Genomic DNA, 17,846 nt, shown 5'->3' with positions numbered 1-17,846 from the left:
GTGTCAGGGAGGGTATCGGACCGTAAAACTGTGCCAAGTCCACGTGTATGAAATATACCTTATTCCCGACCCTACCAAGGTGCAGGAAAAGCGACAAAGAGGTTTTTAGCGTTGTTTCTCCTCTAACTCGTAATTTGACAGCCACGTACTGTAGGCGAGCGTACCTATCTCTTAAACGGAGGCCCTGAGTTCCATTCCCGACTCGTCGAAGAATTTTAATCCCGTTCATAAGGCTAGGACGGGTTTCACTCAGCCTCTTGAGGTCAACTGAGGAACTCTTGATATGAGAGGCAATGACCCAGGTCATGTAAGCCAAGAAATTCAGTTGATATTACGTTTTCACCACTTGGCACTCCGATATCTCTACGCCACCTGACTGTACAACAGCTGTCTTAGCGGGTTAAGGTCCTTAATGAGTTGTGTAGGCTATGTCACGGATTGATATGTTTGTTTGTTTCCCAGTCATGACTATTCATATGATTCAAGGCGTCTCAGTAAGGAGAAAGACTGATTTACTGTCTAAAAGAAAACTGAAACGTCATATGTAAACATTTGTAGAGTGGATGAGTAACATTCGTTCACATCTTAGTTACTCTAGCGGCAATTTTAGGAGGAGGAAATCCGCAAAAATGTACGAAGATGAGGAATTTCGATCTTTCGAAGAATTAAGGTACCTGGAAAAGGAAATTAAAGGGTGGGAAATTAAATACTCCTTAAGTGTTGCGAATTTAATTGTGCCCCCACTCCCACCACCGAAAGAACAAGAATTGACCATGGAATGTTGGACAGGAACCAGAAGGACCCGGTGCAAGGAAACGGAGTGACGCCAGATTCAGAGGGGGCCCCTTGTAATAACCAAATGCGCATCACATAAGTTTTCGAACCCCTCTGGGGAGGGATTTATTTATTGTCAGTGTTCAATTACAGAGTCTATATTCTAACAGAAATGCAGTTAGGTAATCCCAAAGATGTATAAAGGATATACCGTAAGTGGTTTAACGTCGCTCTAACACACCGACGATTTTCGGCCATAAAGGATATAAAGGCGTTTCAAGGGAAGGCTCCAATTTCCTGTAATTGTGTGAATGCTTATGTGATGGTGTTATATTATTGAAAATCCACAGCCTGTTTCCAGCCATTCGACTGGGTCAGGAATGGAACGAATGAAACCCCATCTAGCGGTGAGGATAGGAATTGTGCCGCCTGCTGAAGCCTGTCGCACTCCTTTGGGGCAATGATTAATGAATGACAGATGAAATGAAATGATACTGGAGAGTGTTGCTGGTACCCGAAGGAAACCTGTCCAGCCTCCGCTTTGTCCAGCACAGAGCTCAGATGGAGTGACCGGGATTTGAACCACGGAACCCAGCGGTGAGAGGCCGGCGCGCTGCCGCCTGAGCCACGGAGGCTCTGTTATGGTGTTATATATACAATGTTAATTGTACCGCTCTAGCTACTGTAAATCGTAATGTTAATACATGGGGAAATATTTACGTTATCTCTCAATTAGCATGCGAGCCGTTATAATTATCATGCTACACTACTTGTAATAGGTTATATTTAGGGGGAGGATTTTGGCATATTTCCATGTTTTGTTTGTTTCAAGATATAAAATATGCCCATAATAAATAGAGACGATTCATACAATTTGAAATCGAATAGTTAATTTTTATAGTTCACATAAATGCATATATACGAAAAATTCTTGACATACGTGCATATAAATGCACAATTGCTGTTTAATTATTCGTCTATTATTTTGTATATACGTTATATTAATACTGAAATCGGTACAACATTGCAAATGAATGAATATTTAAAAATTCCATTCTTAGCCGGAAGCCTTTACAATGAATTGTTGTTGACAGTCCACAATAGCAACAACAGCTTGGTAACGTGTAACTCTTTTTTCGGTGGCGTTTTGGTATTCGGTTCATATGTTTGTGTCATAGAAAAATGATGTTTTACGATACATGGAGTAGCATAGAGGAGAGAGCCTTCCTCGTTACATGCCAGGACCCAACCCACCCAGTCCAAAAGGTATTCTTACTTATACAGAAAAAATAAAAGCAAGACAACCTGAAACTAAATAATTCCACCATTTTCTTTGTTCCTGTGGTCTTATCAATAGCCCGACCTGACCAATTCTGACCAATTGTATTGTCGAGACCAATATTTTGTTGCTTTAACCTATCTATCTTTCCCGTTATTCAGTATCATTGGATAATGCGCCGTAGATGGCAAGAATGTTCAGTGCATTGCGAGCTTTCCAGAGCCGCTGTTATGTTGGAGCTATAACCTATACTTTCATCTCTTCGTTGTTTGAAGACCAGTATCCGCCAGAAACCATGCCAAAAGAAAAAGCAGCTACTAGTGTTCTACTTCAGCAGTGAATATTTGGAAAACCAACCATATTAGATTAGAATAATAACAGTAAGTTATTTATTAAATTGATCACCTAGTCAATACAATAAGTCATTGTCTTGGATGATTTACATTGATCTATTAACTAAAAGTGGTACATGTTTCGCCTAGTATGAAGGCATCATCAGCCATTGTCTTAACCTCGGAATAAAAATAGCACTTGATTAACATATAATAAGATGAAATTAATTTTAAAAATCTTAAAGAGACTTAAACTAAAAATAACATTAAAAATAACAATGTTGGTTTTAACATTTTTTTTACAATGTGAAGAATTACAAAGGTGAAAGTAATAAAATTATTGACATTAAAAGGTTGCTATTACAAGTAAAATGGTCAAAGCAACAGATTGTGATGAACAAGTAGTAAGATTGCTGTGAAATTAAGTTGAGCTATTGGCGGTTATAATTAGACTCTGACGAAAATGACGATCAGTCATATTTATTCAAAAAGTAATATTGAGAAAATAATGTTGAAGGTTGGTCAAGAGATCATTATATTCCTTTCTAGGAGACAAAAGGCGAAAGTCATAGGCATATGGTAGATATGTAGAACACATTGATGAGAAGATAAAATGTTGTAGAATAAAGGTTGAAGAACAGTGTTAAAATTGGACCTCAGTGGACCATCTCAATTTGAAGCGATGTTAAAATGTTGTCAAGAATACGAGTTTATTGACAGTTGAATTTATTACATGTAAAACCAACCATACTCTGTACACAGAAGAAAAACAAGTATTTTGCACAGTATGCAGTAGTGCATATATTCCTGGTTTCTTTTGTCATTTTTATTGTATATGAATCCACCTTCCGGTTACATTTATTTTCTGAAATTTGAATGAACTTTTAAGTGGCTGCTTTGTAAATATATTACGTTCCTTCCTCTAAATGTTGTATGAATTTATGTGTTTGCTTTAACTATTGTTACACTCTGTAAGAAATATTTAATTACTCTATATTTATTTGTTTCGTGTTTTAATCTACTGTTTATTCTCTCATTTCACTAAATTTTTTGCTTAAAATTTTATTTTGTGTATTTTTGTTTTATGTAATTTTATGTAATTTATTTTATGTAATTTTTTGCTATAATTGTTGTGTTATTACACAATTTAAATTTAATTTCTCCACTATACTACTTTATTGTACGTAGGCATTGTCATCCGAATATATCCTAATTGCAACGTTTTTTTAAACGACAGTACAATGGACCCATGTTAGATTACTAATAAAATCTAATGTTTATTCTAGGGTGTGAGCTTACGGAATGGATCCCAGGCTTTCGAGCGCTGGCAAAAACTGCCTCAACCGATGCACTTCAAGGTGTATCTTTGGAACGTTACCAATCCTGAGGCTGTAAGCCAGGGAGGACGGCCCATTCTGGAGGAGGTGGGGCCCTACCACTACGAGTGAGTAATTAACTCTTCAGTTCTGTGGTTAAAAGTGAATTCAGTGTGCTTTCTCTACCACCACCACCACCATCATCTTCATCAACATCATCATCGTCGTCGTCGTCGTCGTCATGGAGCTACGATTATTCTTGATGGACGAATCCGAAGGCTAACAGCTAACAGGTGTGTCAAGCACATGTAGAACAAGTCGAAGCTGAAAGTCTATTTCAAGTAAAATGAGATCGTGAAGGCTACTTATTCAACTCGAATGGTTCACAGCGTGTGGCTAGCGTGCATTCTATATTTTCGTCCTGAGTATAGTACAGACATGTGACTCAAGTCTCTGCCAACAAATCAGAAATGACCCTGGACACCGTAGCTCAATCTGGAGAGCATCCGTAGTGAAATCTGAAGGTAGTGAACTCGTTTTCCACCGGTGTCTGGATGGCCATTTTTGTTCTGTACTAAACATGTCTTCGGCATGCTCCTTACGTACTCGACATGATCTAATCGATTTGAATGATCTTCCAAAGCACACAGTCTCAATCTCCAAGAGCACAAAAGATTAGTAAATTAAAAGGGAAATCATATCTCAGCTGGCATCAAGAAGATACCAGCTCTGCAGTCGTCTGGGTTTTCCATTCCATACACAGAAGAGGAAACCAGAAATGCTGTAAGGAATATGAAACTTCGGCAGATAAGCGATATTCGACGAAATATATCCTGAATTTCTTGCTCACTGTGGACCAGCCACGATGAAGTAGCTAACCAACTTCTTTTCAAACATTGTGCAAACTAGAAACCTCTCATTACCGTTAAAAAGAAGAAGAGAATTGCCGTGATCAGACCGAAAAAGATCTAATAACGCTGTAAAGCTACCGCCCTTTAGCTCTGCTAAGAGCCACGCGTGAAGTTCTTGAACGCCTCATCTACAATAGAATTTTTGATGCGGTCATCCCCCACATCCCTCGTGAGCAAGCAGGATGCAGACCTGGCAGAAGTTACAGCTATCAAGTGTTTGCCCTTATAACGCATATTGGAAACGGGTTCGAGAAGAGATAAATAATTTTCTGCATTTTTTCATCTATCAGTTGCCTAGGATACTATATGGCTAGATGGTCCTCTCTTGAAATGTCCCATGTCGCAAACTTATAAACTTACCTGCATGCTGACCAATATATTTGTTCAGATCTATTCTGATAACGGACAGAAGCAGTGTGTTCAAACTAAATGATGGACTGTCTAAAGTATCGATTCTGGCTCCCCTCATCTTCAGTCCCTACACGCATGACCTGCCAGGGACTTTCTCAAGGAAATTTGTATACGCGGACAATATCTACTTGGTAACCCAGAGTACTAACTTTATTGGCGCTGAAACTGCACTAACTACCGACAGAGAAATTCTGGATATATTCTTCAAAAAGTGCTGCCTACGTTTAAATCTCCAGAAGAAAACAACAGTAATATCAACATTTCATCTGCAATAGGCATTCAAATTACAAACCAGAGGTCAAATATTACAGCATTACAGTACGTACACTTAAATATCTGGGAATTTCCCGTGGTAAGATCTTTGACTTCCAAACAACACCCTCAAATATAGCTGCTAAGATTACAACACGTAACAATATCCTCCGTAAACTGGCTGGTTTCTCTTGGGGAGCTAATGCACATATTATAAGATCCACAGATTTAGTCCTATAATATTTTATGGCAGGTACAACTGCAAGGAAAAATCATTCTTTTTTTCTGATCCGAAATTGAACTGGCGTTAACGGTGATGATGACTACAAGACACGTAGTCCTTCCTCAAGTAACGCAACCATCAGCCAATAGACTAAGGATCCAAGAGACTTCTGGTGACGTGAAAATTTAAAATAATGGACTTTTAGAACAGGTATTTGAAAGGGTGAAAAATAGCGGGAATGAGTTGGAAGGAACTGAGGATAGAGTCTCACCCCAAGTGCCGAGATTCCGTTCTGGGTTTCATCTGCACTCTAATTCAAAATATAACAAATACTACGGCATTTCAACTCTTTGAAGCCCTTTTTAAGAAGCAACCTATATTATTATTATTATTATTATTATTATTATTATTATTATTATTATTATTATTGGCGTATGGCAACAAGTTAGATACATATATACAAGTACATAATATTTACAAATATACACAGACAAGAAACAGGTTTCTTTGGAGCAAGATTTAGTTATAGCAGAATGTACAGTTCGGTGATCCACTGTATGGCTTCCTCTGTTGGTTTCAAAAGGTCACTCGGGCTACCCGTGGTAGGAACGTCGTATACATTCACTTACAATATGGGGGTCGTCTGTCGAGGGGCACCACAGTCGCACTCTGGTGATGAAATATATTTTCACTTATAAAGAACATCCCTGCATCGTCCATGATTTGTTCTCACCCGATTCAGAGTGGTCCAAAGCTTACACCGTAGAAGATGTCAGCCAGAAAGATGTTCACCAGGAAATGTCTGTGGCAACTTTCCAGCGACTTCTCCATTCTTCTAAAGGGTGAAAATTCCCATCAGCCAATGTGACAGCATCACGCAAAGATGGATGATGTGACTTGAGCTTCGTTATCTTGAGATCAGGAATATCATCCAAAACAGGCAGTTGAGGATTCATTTCTATCTTCTTGTACTCTCGAATGAGAGCATTTGATCTTCTTATTTCAGCCGGAATTATATCCGGCAGAATTGGGAGCCAATAAAGGGGTGTGGACTGGATAGTACCAGATATTAACAGCAGTTGAGTATCAGTGAGTCTTGTATATGGGCTATTCAGCCAAACTGGTGCACGTACTCAGCACAGGAGGAAAACCAATCCCATAGCAGAAGATCTTAAAGTCTTTGCTGAGGAACCCCAACTTGAGCCACACAATTTCTGAAGGATATTATTATGTGTTTTGAGCTTTTCGGACAGATTCATAAGATGTTGTTTGCAAGATAGTGTGCGATCAAGTGTAAAGTCCAAATATTTAGGATACCAGCTGTGCCGAAGTTCACGATGACAAAAACGTATGTGAAGTTTAATGCCAGCTCGGCGATTATTCAGGTGAAAACATGACACTTCTGTATTGTAAGGGTTAGGATTCAGTCGCCATTTCTTAAAATACGTTTCAAGTGAAATCATGTCACTTTGTAGCACTTCTTCTGTCTCACTAGGGTCTCGATGTTGAGTGGCTAGTGTTATATCATCAGCATAACAGAATTTTCATGATGATGTTTCTGGGAGATCGGAGATATACGAATTGAACAGTAGGTGAGACAGTACCGATCCTTGAGGTAATCCATTTTTGAGCTTCCTTTCTGTACTCATACTGTTTCCCATACACACTCGAAATCTTGTGTCATTGAGCATATTATTTATAACCTGCATGATGGTCCTACAGGGTACAATTCAGAGAAGCTTGTAAATTAATCCTTCCCTGTAGACTGTGTCAAATGCTGCTGTAAGATCAATTAATGCGGCTGAGTTCTTGAGTTGTTTCTGGAAACCTGCTTCAATATGGGATTTCAATGAAAGCACTTGATCGCAGCAGCTGCGATTTGGCCTGAATCCAGCTTGATCAACTGGAATATGATAACAAATAGTTGCGCTGATTCTGTTGTAGATTAGCCTCTCAAAAAGCTTATAACAGCAACTAAGAAGGGAAAATGATCTATAACTGCTCGGGTCATTGGCAGACTTACCTGGTTTTAAGATAGAAATCACTTTCGTTCGTCTGAATTCTGCCGGGAATTGTCCATTATGTAGAAGGTCGGTAAAAAAACTTGCCAGCCAACTTCTTGCATTCTTCCCTAAATGAATGAGAAATTCTGGACGAATGACGTCAAAACCTGGAGCTTTATTTGGTTTAACGTCTTTGAGAGCAGCATTGATATTTTGCACTGTAAACGGTTGTGAATAGCTTGATGTGGGTGGTGTTCTTGATTTCAGAGTTTGGAGTTGGCGCCGTATGTATTTGGTATGTTTCTTATCTGATGGAGTTTGACAAGTTGTGACGATGTGAGATGCTACTCCATTCGGAGTAACTCCAGGCTGTTGCTTCACCAAAAGTGTGCTTCCTCCAAGTTTTCTGAGGAGCACCCAAGTTCTTCTACTGGAATGAGTTAGGTCGATATTCTCTACTGTTTCAATCCACTGTTCTCTCCGGGTAGTATCCATGCTGGAAAGAGGTTCATCATCTATGTCTTCATCACCACTCTGCAGATATTCGTTATAGAGTGCATCGGTCTCAACATTCCGAACAGGGATGTATTCTTTTCTTATGGCCTCTAGGTATACTCTTCTTAGCCGCCATCATAATTGTACCTACGAAACGCTTGTAATTGTTGTGCTTGGAAGCAATCCACCGAATGTTTTTATCCAGTTCAGTGGTGAATGTTGACCAATTTGCTTTTCTGAAGTTCCACTGAGCTTGTGGTATTGACCGTACAACGGGAATTTTGATGCCAATATCCACTTAAATGGGGCGACGTTGACTGTGGGGAAAATGTCTTAACACTTTACGACTGGTATGTAAGGGCTGTCCTCCCTCGTTTCAGCTAACAAAACACAGGTCAGGATCGGAATCCATATTCCATGCAGCTGATCGGAATGTGCAAGATCTTTTGGGTTGAAAATCAGATGGAGATTGTTCATTTTTGTCCATTCTACGAATTATGTTCCACATTCATTGTTATTCGAGTACTTCCATAGTTCGTGATGGTTGTTGAAGTCGCCTATATAAACTGCAGGTTGTTGAGCAGGAGATAGAACGATACTTGGCCACCGTGCATTTGGGGGTTAATGCGGCCCCTTTTCCGAAACTCTTCTTCATTGGCTATATGGCTTTCCTGTATAGCCACAGCATCTATATTATTATCCAGGAAAACTTTGGATAGGTAGTCACATTTTGCTCTGCTGATGCTTTCTATGTTAAGTTGGAAAATACGGATGAAAGGTCCAATGTTTCTTGTCTGGTAGTTCTGAAAAGAGCTATGTCCATGAAATAATCTTGTCATTGCTGGGAGATCTTTAAAAAGATAGGCCCAGAAGACACAGTTATTGCTTTGTTAGCACCGCCCGGGGGTCACATATAGGGCACTTTGAGGTATAATAATAATAATAATAATAATAATAATAATAATAATAATAATAATAATAATAATAATAATAATAATAATTATTATTATTATTATTATTATTATTTCGTGTGGCTATTTCTAGCCGGGTGCAGCCCTTATAAGGCAGACCCTCCGATGAGGGTGGGCGGCATCTGTCATGTGTAGGTAACTGTGTGTTATTGAGGTGGAGGATAGTGTTATGTGTGGTGTGTGAGTTTCAGGGATGTTGGGGACAACACACACACCCAGCCCCCGAGCCACTGACATTAACCAATGAAGGTTAAAATTCCCGACTCGGCCGGGAATCGAACCCGGGACCCTCCGAACCGTAGGCCAGTACTCTGACCATTCAGCTGAGTGGATACTTTGAGGTTAAACCTACGGACGTGAAGCGATAATGTACCCCCAGCAGACCTGCATAATTATGAATAGTAAAGATACTACACTAATGTAAGTAAATAAGTGGTGCTCACAGACATCATGCATACTGTAGAATAATAACCACAGTATCTCAACTTACAAAATAGAGGCAATGTTAACAGGTGAAAACAAGACGTCTTAAAATTGAAGGTATAATTATTCGTTATTCATAGGCATTTTGGAAAGGATGGTGCGATCAATGACGGAGAGGAAGTTGGATGAAAACCAGTGTGGTTTTAGACCACAGAGGAGCTGTCAGTACCAGGCTTTTAGTAGACGTCAAGTAATAGAAAAATACTATGAAAGGAAGAGGATTGTGCTTATATTACGTAGATCTAGGAAAGACATAATATGACAGGGTACCAAGGAAAATATTTTTAACCGTATTGGGGGATTATGAGATCAGAGTGAGGTTATTGCAGTCAATCAAAAACATTGACAATCGGCCCAAGGAGAAAATTGATGATAATAATTTCGTGTGGGTATTACTAGCCGATTGCAGCCCTTGTAAGGCAGACCCTCCGATGAGGGTGGGCGGAATCTGCCATATATAAGTAACTGCGTGTTATTGTGGTGGAGGATAGTGTTATGTGTGGTGTGTGAGTTGCAAGGATGTTGGGGACATCACAAATACCCAGACCCCGGGCCATTGGAATTAACCAATTAAGGTTAAAATCCCCGACCCGGCCGGGAATCGAACCCGGGACCCTCTGAACCGAAGGCCAGTACGCTGACCATTCAGCCAACGAGTCGGACTAAAGTAAACTCGTGTCCTCATCCTGAGGTGGTGCAGCTCTTTTCAGGTACACCCCCATTGGAGGTGAGCTGCATGTACCATTTCAACCACATACCAGCCCTCCTGCCATTCGTAAATTTCTGGCAGTACCAGGAATCGAACCCAGACCCCCGAGGACGGCAGCTAATAACACTAACCGTTACGCTACGGAGGCGGACGGAGAAAATTGATGATAGAATAGGTTCTTTGTTCAAAGTAATTACAGGGTTATCTTTCAAGTGGTAAGGGAGATTTTATTAGCGCCCGTAATGCTAACTAGGCATTGGCTTAAATTACTGACCCATTTTGTCACCCCGTCTTTCAACACATGAATGAATGAAGGTCTTGTTAAACATAAGGCAGTCTTATGATTTCTTTATGATTACCGTGTGACTACCTTCCATTACAACTTATATTTGCGTGTGTGTGCAAAGACGGTGTAATATAATAAAGGAATATTGGGAAATATTTAATGAAAACATGTAACCAATGTTTTACAAGAAGAGACCCACATTTTTAATTATATCAGAGCATTGACTCGTGGCATAAACACTATTTAGTGTGTCACTCGACACGCCGAATAAAAGGGATTGGATCTCATAACCACCCCCACTTCACTCTATTGTTGAATACTGACATACTAACAAAAATATAGATGTCGCTAAGATTTGTTGGGCCGATGACCTTCGATGTTAGGCCCCTTAAAACAACAAGCATCATCATCATCATCTTCATCATCAAGATTTGTTACAAAACCGCCTTCTGTTTCTCGGTAGTTAACTTTCTTGGACCGAGCGAGTTGGCTGTGCGGTTAGGGGCGCGCATCCGTAAGTTTGCAACCGGGAGATAGTGGGTTCGAGCCCCACTGTCGGCAGCCCTGAAGATGGTTTTCTGTGGTTTCCCATTTTTACACCAGGCAAATGCTGGAGCTGTACCTTAGTTAAGGCCACGGCTGATTGCTTCCCACTCCTACGCCTTTCCTATCGCATCGTCGCCATGTGTCGGTGCGACGTGTAAAAACAATAAAAGGAACTTGAATTCCTAATACAGAGATACAGTATATTACGTCGTTGTCACGCCGACTGACACGCTATGAATGTGACACGAAAACGCCTGAAGATAAATTTCCCCGAAAATGAGGCCCTGGCAGATTGATTTCTAAATCTGTAAAGCCCCTACTCTGTGATTTTCATCGAAATCGTTAGAGCAGTTTTCGAGAAAGCTAGTACATATGTACAAGAATTGCTCGTTTAATAGCACAGTTTACAAAGATGTGAAAACCGAGCTTCGAGATAAACTACAACGTGCACAGAATGCCTGTGTAAGATTTATATGTAATCTGAAATTTTCAGATCATGTTACCCAGTCTTACGTCGACCTCGGATGGCTACGCCTTGAAGACAGAAGCAAGCTGCATACCCTGACTTCATTGCACCGAGTCCTTACCTTACAATCCCCATCTTACCTGTATGAACGATTTCATAGCCTTTCTGAACACCATGATAAAAACACCAGAGCGCTGAGCTCGACACTGCTCGCTATTCCTAAGCATAAATCCTCAACCTTCAACAATTCTTTCACTGTTGTGGCCAGCCGTGAATGGAACTTCCTTCCGCAGGAGGTCAGAGGGATATCAAACCACGGAAGATTTAAAAGTATGTGTTCAAGATATTTCTATGAAACGAGCTCGTAGTGCGACAGTCTTCTTCTTCTTCTTCTTCTTCTTCTAATTGTCATTCTTCTTCTTCTTCTCCTTCTTCTTCTTCTCCCCATGGTCCTTCTTATTCCTATTATTATTATTATTATTATTATTATTATTATTATTATTATTATTATTATTATTATTATTATTATTATTATTATTATTATTCATCAGTAGTGTTAGAAAGTACTCAGCTGTGGTTTTCCTGCATAGTTATCCTTATCCCTATCCCCATTTTGCAATGTTTTTCACCCACAGTAAACACATGAAAACTGAACATTCGTCAATGTGATATACTTCTGGAATTGGACAAATTAATTGTAAATATTAGTAGGTTTATCTATATTATTATTATTATTATTATTATTATTATTATTATTATTATTATTATTATTATTATTATTATTATTATTGAAATTGTAATTCGTTCTTTGTTGTATGTTAATTTCTTCGCAGGAAGCAAAATGTTAATTTATATTGTGTATTATAATAGTTATTTTTATGTACAGCAGGATAGCATAGTGCCGTAGTAATTTGTTTCAGTCTCTTTTTTCATTTATTCAGTATGTTATATATTTTTATGTTAATTATGTATTTCACTGGTTAAGTGTAAGACAGGGACACGTGTCCCTAACTTTGCCAGTTAAAATAAATCATGTCTATCTACCTATCTATCTATAAATTATGTGTCCGCCTCTGTGGTGTAGTGGTTAGTGTGATTAGCTGCTACCCCCGGAGGCCCGGGTTCGATTCCCGGAATTGTCACGAAATTTGAAAAGTGGTACGAGGGCTGGAACGGGGTCCACTCAGCCTCGGGAGGTCAACTCAGTAGAGGTGGGTTCGATTCCCACCTCAGCCATCCTGGAAGTGGTTTTCCGTGGTTTCCCCACTTCTCCTCCAGGCAAATGCCGGGATGGTACCTAACTTAAGTCCACGGCCGCTTATTTCCCTTTTCCTTGTCTATCCCTTCCAATCTTCCCATGCCCCCGCAAGGCCCCTGTTCAGCACAGCAGGTGAGGCCGCCTGGGCGAGGTACTGGTCATACTCCCCAGTTGTATCCACAGACCCAGCGTCTGAAGCTGCAGGACACTGCCCTTGATGCGATAGAGGTGGGATCCCTCGCTGAGTCCGAAGGAAAAACCAACCCTGGAGGGTAAACAGATTAAAAAAGAAAGAAAGAAGATAAATTATGTAAGTTTGTATTTATTCGCTAAATAGTCAAATTTAATACAAATCGAGCTCCAGATTCTCTCTAGATAAATTCTGGAGCACCGAGCGGGATAGCTGCAGTCGCTTAAGTGAGGCCGTTATCCAGGATTCGGGAGATAGTGGGTTCGAACACCACTGTCGGCAGCCCTGAAGATGTTTTCCGTGGCTCTCGATTTTCACACCAGGCAAATGCTGGGGCTGTACCTTAATTAAGGGCACGGACGCTTTCTTCCCATTCCTAGCCATTTTCTGTCTCATCGTCGCCATAAGACCTATCTGTGTCGGTGCAACGTAAAGCAACTTGCGAAAAAAAATTATTCTGGAGCTCTCCTTTTATTACTACAGATACTATTCAACATTCTCTCCTCAAAGGCTTTCCATAAATTTGTAAGGATTACGGAGCCCTAGTTGAGCCTGACAGTACTTTTACTTTTATCTTTCCTGTTCAACTTTCATATATTCACTATCGTTCATGACGGTATTGTTACGTTTCAGAAGCCTTTTTCCGCCGGGCTGAGTGGCTCAGACGGTAGAGCACTGGCCTTCTGACCCCAACTTGGGAGGTTCGATTCTGTCTCAGCTTGGTGTCGGCAGTTTTACTGGCACCTTAAAGAACCTTTGCGACTCTGCGGGACAACATTCCATCACCTCGGCGTCTGTGAAAACCGTAAAAGTAGTTAGCAGGACGTAAAAACAATAACATTATTATTATTATTATTATTATTATTATTATTATTATTATTATTATTATTATTATTATTATTATTACATTTTCTCTCTACCCACAATTCTCTTCCCCACCTGCACGAAAATGTCATTCCTCGATGGTTCGGAACTGTTTCCTTCACATTATTTTGTAGCGAGGCAGATGCCCGTGAAGTTTATGGTCCATAAACTGAATAATCGACGTTATTTATGACACAAACGTGATATACTAAACCCTGATCGAAGGACTGTGCTCTCGAGCTCAATGTAGCGCATTCTGGTGGCGATCCTTTAAACTACATCAAGGAGTTAGTTTTCATTATTATCAACAGATGTCACAATTCCCATTTCACTCTTCAAGGTTGGCGGTTGCAGAGTAGGTTTCGGCCTACAAGTGGCCACGGCTGGACCGACAGCTCTGTATTCCGTTCGACCAACTGAACAGAGGTAGCTACGGCTCTACCGTGGTTTTACGCCTCTGTATTCGGGAGACGGAGAGGGGCTGGTGCCCACCGTCGGCTGTCCTGGCAATGGCTTTCCGTAGTTTTCCATTCTCCTGTACTAAGACGAATGCCGGTACACTTTCTGGTATAGGGCACGGCCTCCAACCCCCTCACCTTATCCGAACATCTCCCTCACCGTGTCAAATCTCCTTGGCCTGCGAAACGGCATTACCGTCTAAAAGGCCTGCTGTCCCCTTCAGGGACAGAATGAAAACGTGTTTCGGAGTAGTAATTCAATTTCACCTCGGAACACATAAGGCCGTGAAGTTCAGTTTCGAACCAACTGATTTAAAACTACAATAATAATAATAATAATAATAATAATAATAATAATAATAATAATAATAATAATAATAATAATAATAATAATAATAATAATAATAATAATAATAATTTGTTCCGGATATTACCGGGTAGCAGGGGAAAAACTGGTGCGGACCTACATCTGGACACAGAAAGCACAAGTATTACAGTTTCACCTTAATTTTACACTGACTGACAGAGCAAATGCAACACCAAGGAGGAGTGGTTCAAAAGGGATGAAAGTTGGGGAAAAAACAGAGACGGCACGGACGAATAATTGATGTTTATTTCAAACCGATATGCAGGTTACACAATGCGCACGGCATCGACTCAGTAGGATGTAGGACCACCGCGAGCGGCGATGCACGCAGAAACACGTCGAGGTACAGAGTCAATAAGAGTGCGGATGGTGTCCTGAGGGATGGTTCTCCATTCTCTGTCAACCATTTGCCACAGTTGGTCGTCCGTACGAGGCTGGGGCAGAGTTTGCAAACGGCGTCCAATGAGATCCCACACGTGTTCGATTGGTGAGAGATCCGGAGAGTACGCTGGCCACGGAAGCATCTGTACACCTCGTAGAGCCTGTTGGGAGATGCGAGCAGTGTGTGGGCGGGCATTATCCTGCTGAAACAGAGCATTGGGCAGCCCCTGAAGGTACGGGAGTGCCACCGGCCGCAGCACATGCTGCACGTAGCGGTGGGCATTTAACGTGCCTTGAATACGCACTAGAGGTGACGTGGAATCATACGCAATAGCGCCCCAAACCATGATGCCGCGTTGTCTAGCGGTAGGGCGCTCCACAGTTACTGCCGGATTTGACCTTTCTCCACGCCGACGCCACACTCGTCTGCGGTGACTATCACTGACAGAACAGAAGTGTGACTCATCGGAGAACACGACGTTCCGCCATTCCCTCATCCAAGTCGCTCTAGCCCGGCACCATGCCAGGCGTGCACGTCTATGGTGTGGAGTCAATGGTAGTCTTCTGAGCGGACGCCGGGATTGCAGGCCTCCTTCAACAAATCGACGGGAAATTGTTCTGGTCGATATTGGAACAGCCAGGGTGTCTTGCACATGCTGAAGAATGGCGGTTGACGTGGCGTGCGGGGCTGCCACCGCTTGGCGGCGGATGCGCCGATCCTCGCGTGCTGACGTCACTCGGGCTGCGCCTGGACCCCTCGCACGTGCCACATGTCCCTGCGCCAACCATCTTCGCCACAGGCGCTGCACCGTGGACACATCCCTATGGGTATCGGCTGCGATTTGACGAAGCGACCAACCTGCCCTTCTCAGCCCGATCACCATACCCCTCGTAAAGTCGTCTGTCTGCTGGAAATGCCTCCGTTGACGGCGGCCTGGCATTCTTAGCTATACACGTGTCCTGTGGCACACGACAACACGTTCTACAATGACTGTCGGTTGAGAAATCACGGTACGAAGTGGGCCATTCGCCAACGCCGTGTCCCATTTATCGTTCGCTACGTGCGCAGCACAGCGGCGCATTTCACATCATGAGCATACCTCAGTGACGTCAGTCTACCCTGCAATTGGCATAAAGTTCTGACCACTCCTTCTTGGTGTTGCATTTGCTCTGTCAGTCAGTGTATTTCAAGTTTACTTTTCTTTGTGTGTGTGTGTGTGTGTGCGTGCGGGGGGGGGGTAGGGGATTACTTTCATTAATACGAAAACATTAAGATAATAAAATATAATAAGATAAATAATAGTTTTGAACTATCAGTGTTCAAAATTCAGCAGGGACAAAACCCAATTAACAAGATAAAGCTTTTAGGCTTCTTTTTTTTAGTTCCGTTTGGGCCTGCTATGGATCACGTGGTTCTTATCTCTAGCAGCTTTCTTCTTTGACCAGTACTCCTTCATTCTTGCACTGTGAATGTCTTTTCGCTCCTAAGTCCATTTCACACCTCCTCCCGGACGTACAGTTTTTTCTGTTAGTGACTGGAGAGAGTTTGATGTTCTGATCAACGTTATGTACCTATTCCTGTCATAAATTTCACTGGGAGCAATGTCCAATTCTTGAAGGTCTTTTCTGACGAGTCTTGCCCACTTGGCATTAGTCGCTTTCCCTCTAGAGATGGTGTGGAAGATTCTGGAGGTGAGCCTCTGATTGTCCATTCTCATGACATGACCGTAGAAGTTCAATCTCCTCTTCCTCATAGATGTTGTAATGCTCTCCAATTGTTGGTACAGTTCGTTGTTGTGCCTGATTCTGTACTTGCCTTCTTCTTTAATGGGGCCCATGATTTTTCTCAGGATCTTCCTTTCCTTCAGCTTCAGTTTTCTAAGTTGCCCTTTTCTTACCATGTTTAGGCATTCTGAGGTGTATAGTACTGACGGTGCTTTTAGGCTTCTATTTAATAACAATTAACAGATGAAGAATTTTAGGCTTCTAATTAATACAGGGAGACGCGTCTCTAACATTTAACTAATAGATATAGTACCAGATAGTTCTGGACAATATAAAACATATAAATCAAACGCGAAGGAAATTGAAGTTTACATAACAGAAAAACCTTAGAAGGTACTTAAACTCACAAGGGAGGTAATTAGCAAAATAAAAGGAAACCACACGAAGCATAGGGCCTCTATTTCCGCACGGCCAAACTTCGAGGATAAGAAAATAACCGGAAGGGTTCCAGAATGCACTGGCACTTTAAAATAAACCAGACTGGTCCTTTTTAACTTTCACGGCTCACAGATCTATATTACAGGGGCGCAAACCCATGCTAAACGGCCATAAGCATTAAAAATAGAAACTAGAAAGGGTTAGTTTAATAGGCCGTAAATCACAAAATACTAGGATGCCGGGACAACCAGGCTATCCTATTAGAAATAAAGCCGGTTAAAAACTAAGCAACCGAGCTCGATAGCTGCAGTCGCTGAAGTGCGGCCAGTATCCAGTATTCGGGAGATAGTGGGTTCGAACCCCACTGTCGGCAGCCCTGAAGATGGTTTTCCGTAGTTTCCCATTTTCACACCAGGAAAGTACTGGGGCTGTACCTTAATTAAGGCCACGGCGGCTTCCTTCTCAGTATTAGCCCTTTCCTATTCCATCGTCACCATATGACCTATCTGTGTCAGTGTGACGTAAAGCCAATAGAAAAAACCTAACCAGAAGAACGCCGGTGAAGCAGCGGCTAATCCATACTGCAGAATGACTAGGATAATTAACTTCTGAAAGGTGACAACCAATTTTGAAAACTAGTCACTGAAAAATCAAATTGCAGAAGGGGTTTCAAGGGTACACACAGGCACCACCTTACATTCCATAAAA

General features: G+C 41.4%; 1 protein-coding gene across 1 annotated transcript in view; it reads left to right on the top strand.

Annotated features, from left to right (window-relative positions):
- The window catches only part of LOC136858373 (sensory neuron membrane protein 2), a 311,757-nt gene that overhangs the window by 243,960 nt on the left and 49,951 nt on the right, over nt 1-17,846 (top strand). The window contains exon 2 of the mRNA XM_067137868.2: nt 3,672-3,829. Coding sequence (XP_066993969.2) covers nt 3,672-3,829 — 158 coding nt within the window. The remainder of the gene's footprint in view (nt 1-3,671; nt 3,830-17,846) is intronic.

Source organism: Anabrus simplex, chromosome 1 (assembly GCF_040414725.1).
Source record: "Anabrus simplex isolate iqAnaSimp1 chromosome 1, ASM4041472v1, whole genome shotgun sequence".
NCBI lineage: Eukaryota > Metazoa > Arthropoda > Insecta > Orthoptera > Tettigoniidae > Anabrus > Anabrus simplex.
This window is presented reverse-complemented; position numbering and strand designations above follow the sequence as displayed.